Genomic DNA, 782 nt, shown 5'->3' with positions numbered 1-782 from the left:
ATATATATATATATATATATATATATAGTATATATATATATATATATATATATATATATATATATATATATATATATATATATATATATATATATATATATATATATATATATATATATATATATATATATATATATATATATATATATATATATATATATATATATATATATATCCGTTCATGGCAGTTTGACTCATTTACAACGAAAAGCCATATAGTAGCGGCAATTTGACAAATAATGCGCTGGATGGTTGCGCTTACACAGCATACGTGAGATGTGAGCTCAGTCTACCTCACCCAACAACACGCCAAAAGAAGGGCAATGCTGATACAAAATCCATTGCCTGAACTAAATTCGCATTGATTGGTCACAGACTTCTCCCCGATGCAAAGTATTCACGAGTAGCGGCCGGATGGGGTGGCATGAACAGCACATATGTGAGCACGGTGTTCTTGGATGTCAATGACAAGCTGTATCAGGACCTCGGACGGCTCTTCATGTATGTATATATGTGCTTCACTAGCTACAGATTGTATATTCTCTCTCTCTTGTTGCAAGATGTAGAATGCCATGACATGATCTACACAGCAAGACTATATAATAGATACGTACATCCGGCATATATATATTTATATATTTATAATATGTGTGCGTGTTTATATATATATATATATATTTATATATACACGTATATATTGTATATAAATATTTATGCATATATATATATATATATATACATACATATATATATATATATCTATATATATATATATACATACA

General features: G+C 27.9%; 1 protein-coding gene across 1 annotated transcript in view; it reads left to right on the top strand.

The window, feature by feature from the left end:
* Positions 1–603, top strand: part of SARC_00712 (hypothetical protein) — a gene marked incomplete at its 3' end in the record, with an annotated part of 4,282 nt that extends 3,679 nt beyond the window's left edge. Inside the window, exons 5-6 of the mRNA XM_014305611.1 lie at positions 376–501; positions 591–603. Coding sequence (XP_014161086.1) covers positions 376–501; positions 591–603 — 139 coding nt within the window. The remainder of the gene's footprint in view (positions 1–375; positions 502–590) is intronic.
* Between the last annotated feature and the right edge of the window lie 179 nt (positions 604–782).

The sequence above is a fragment of the Sphaeroforma arctica genome, assembly GCF_001186125.1.
Source record: "Sphaeroforma arctica JP610 unplaced genomic scaffold supercont1.24, whole genome shotgun sequence".
NCBI classification, from domain to species: Eukaryota; class Ichthyosporea; order Ichthyophonida; genus Sphaeroforma; species Sphaeroforma arctica.
The sequence above is the reverse complement of the archived record's forward strand: the minus strand, read 5'-3'. Positions and strand labels throughout refer to the sequence as shown.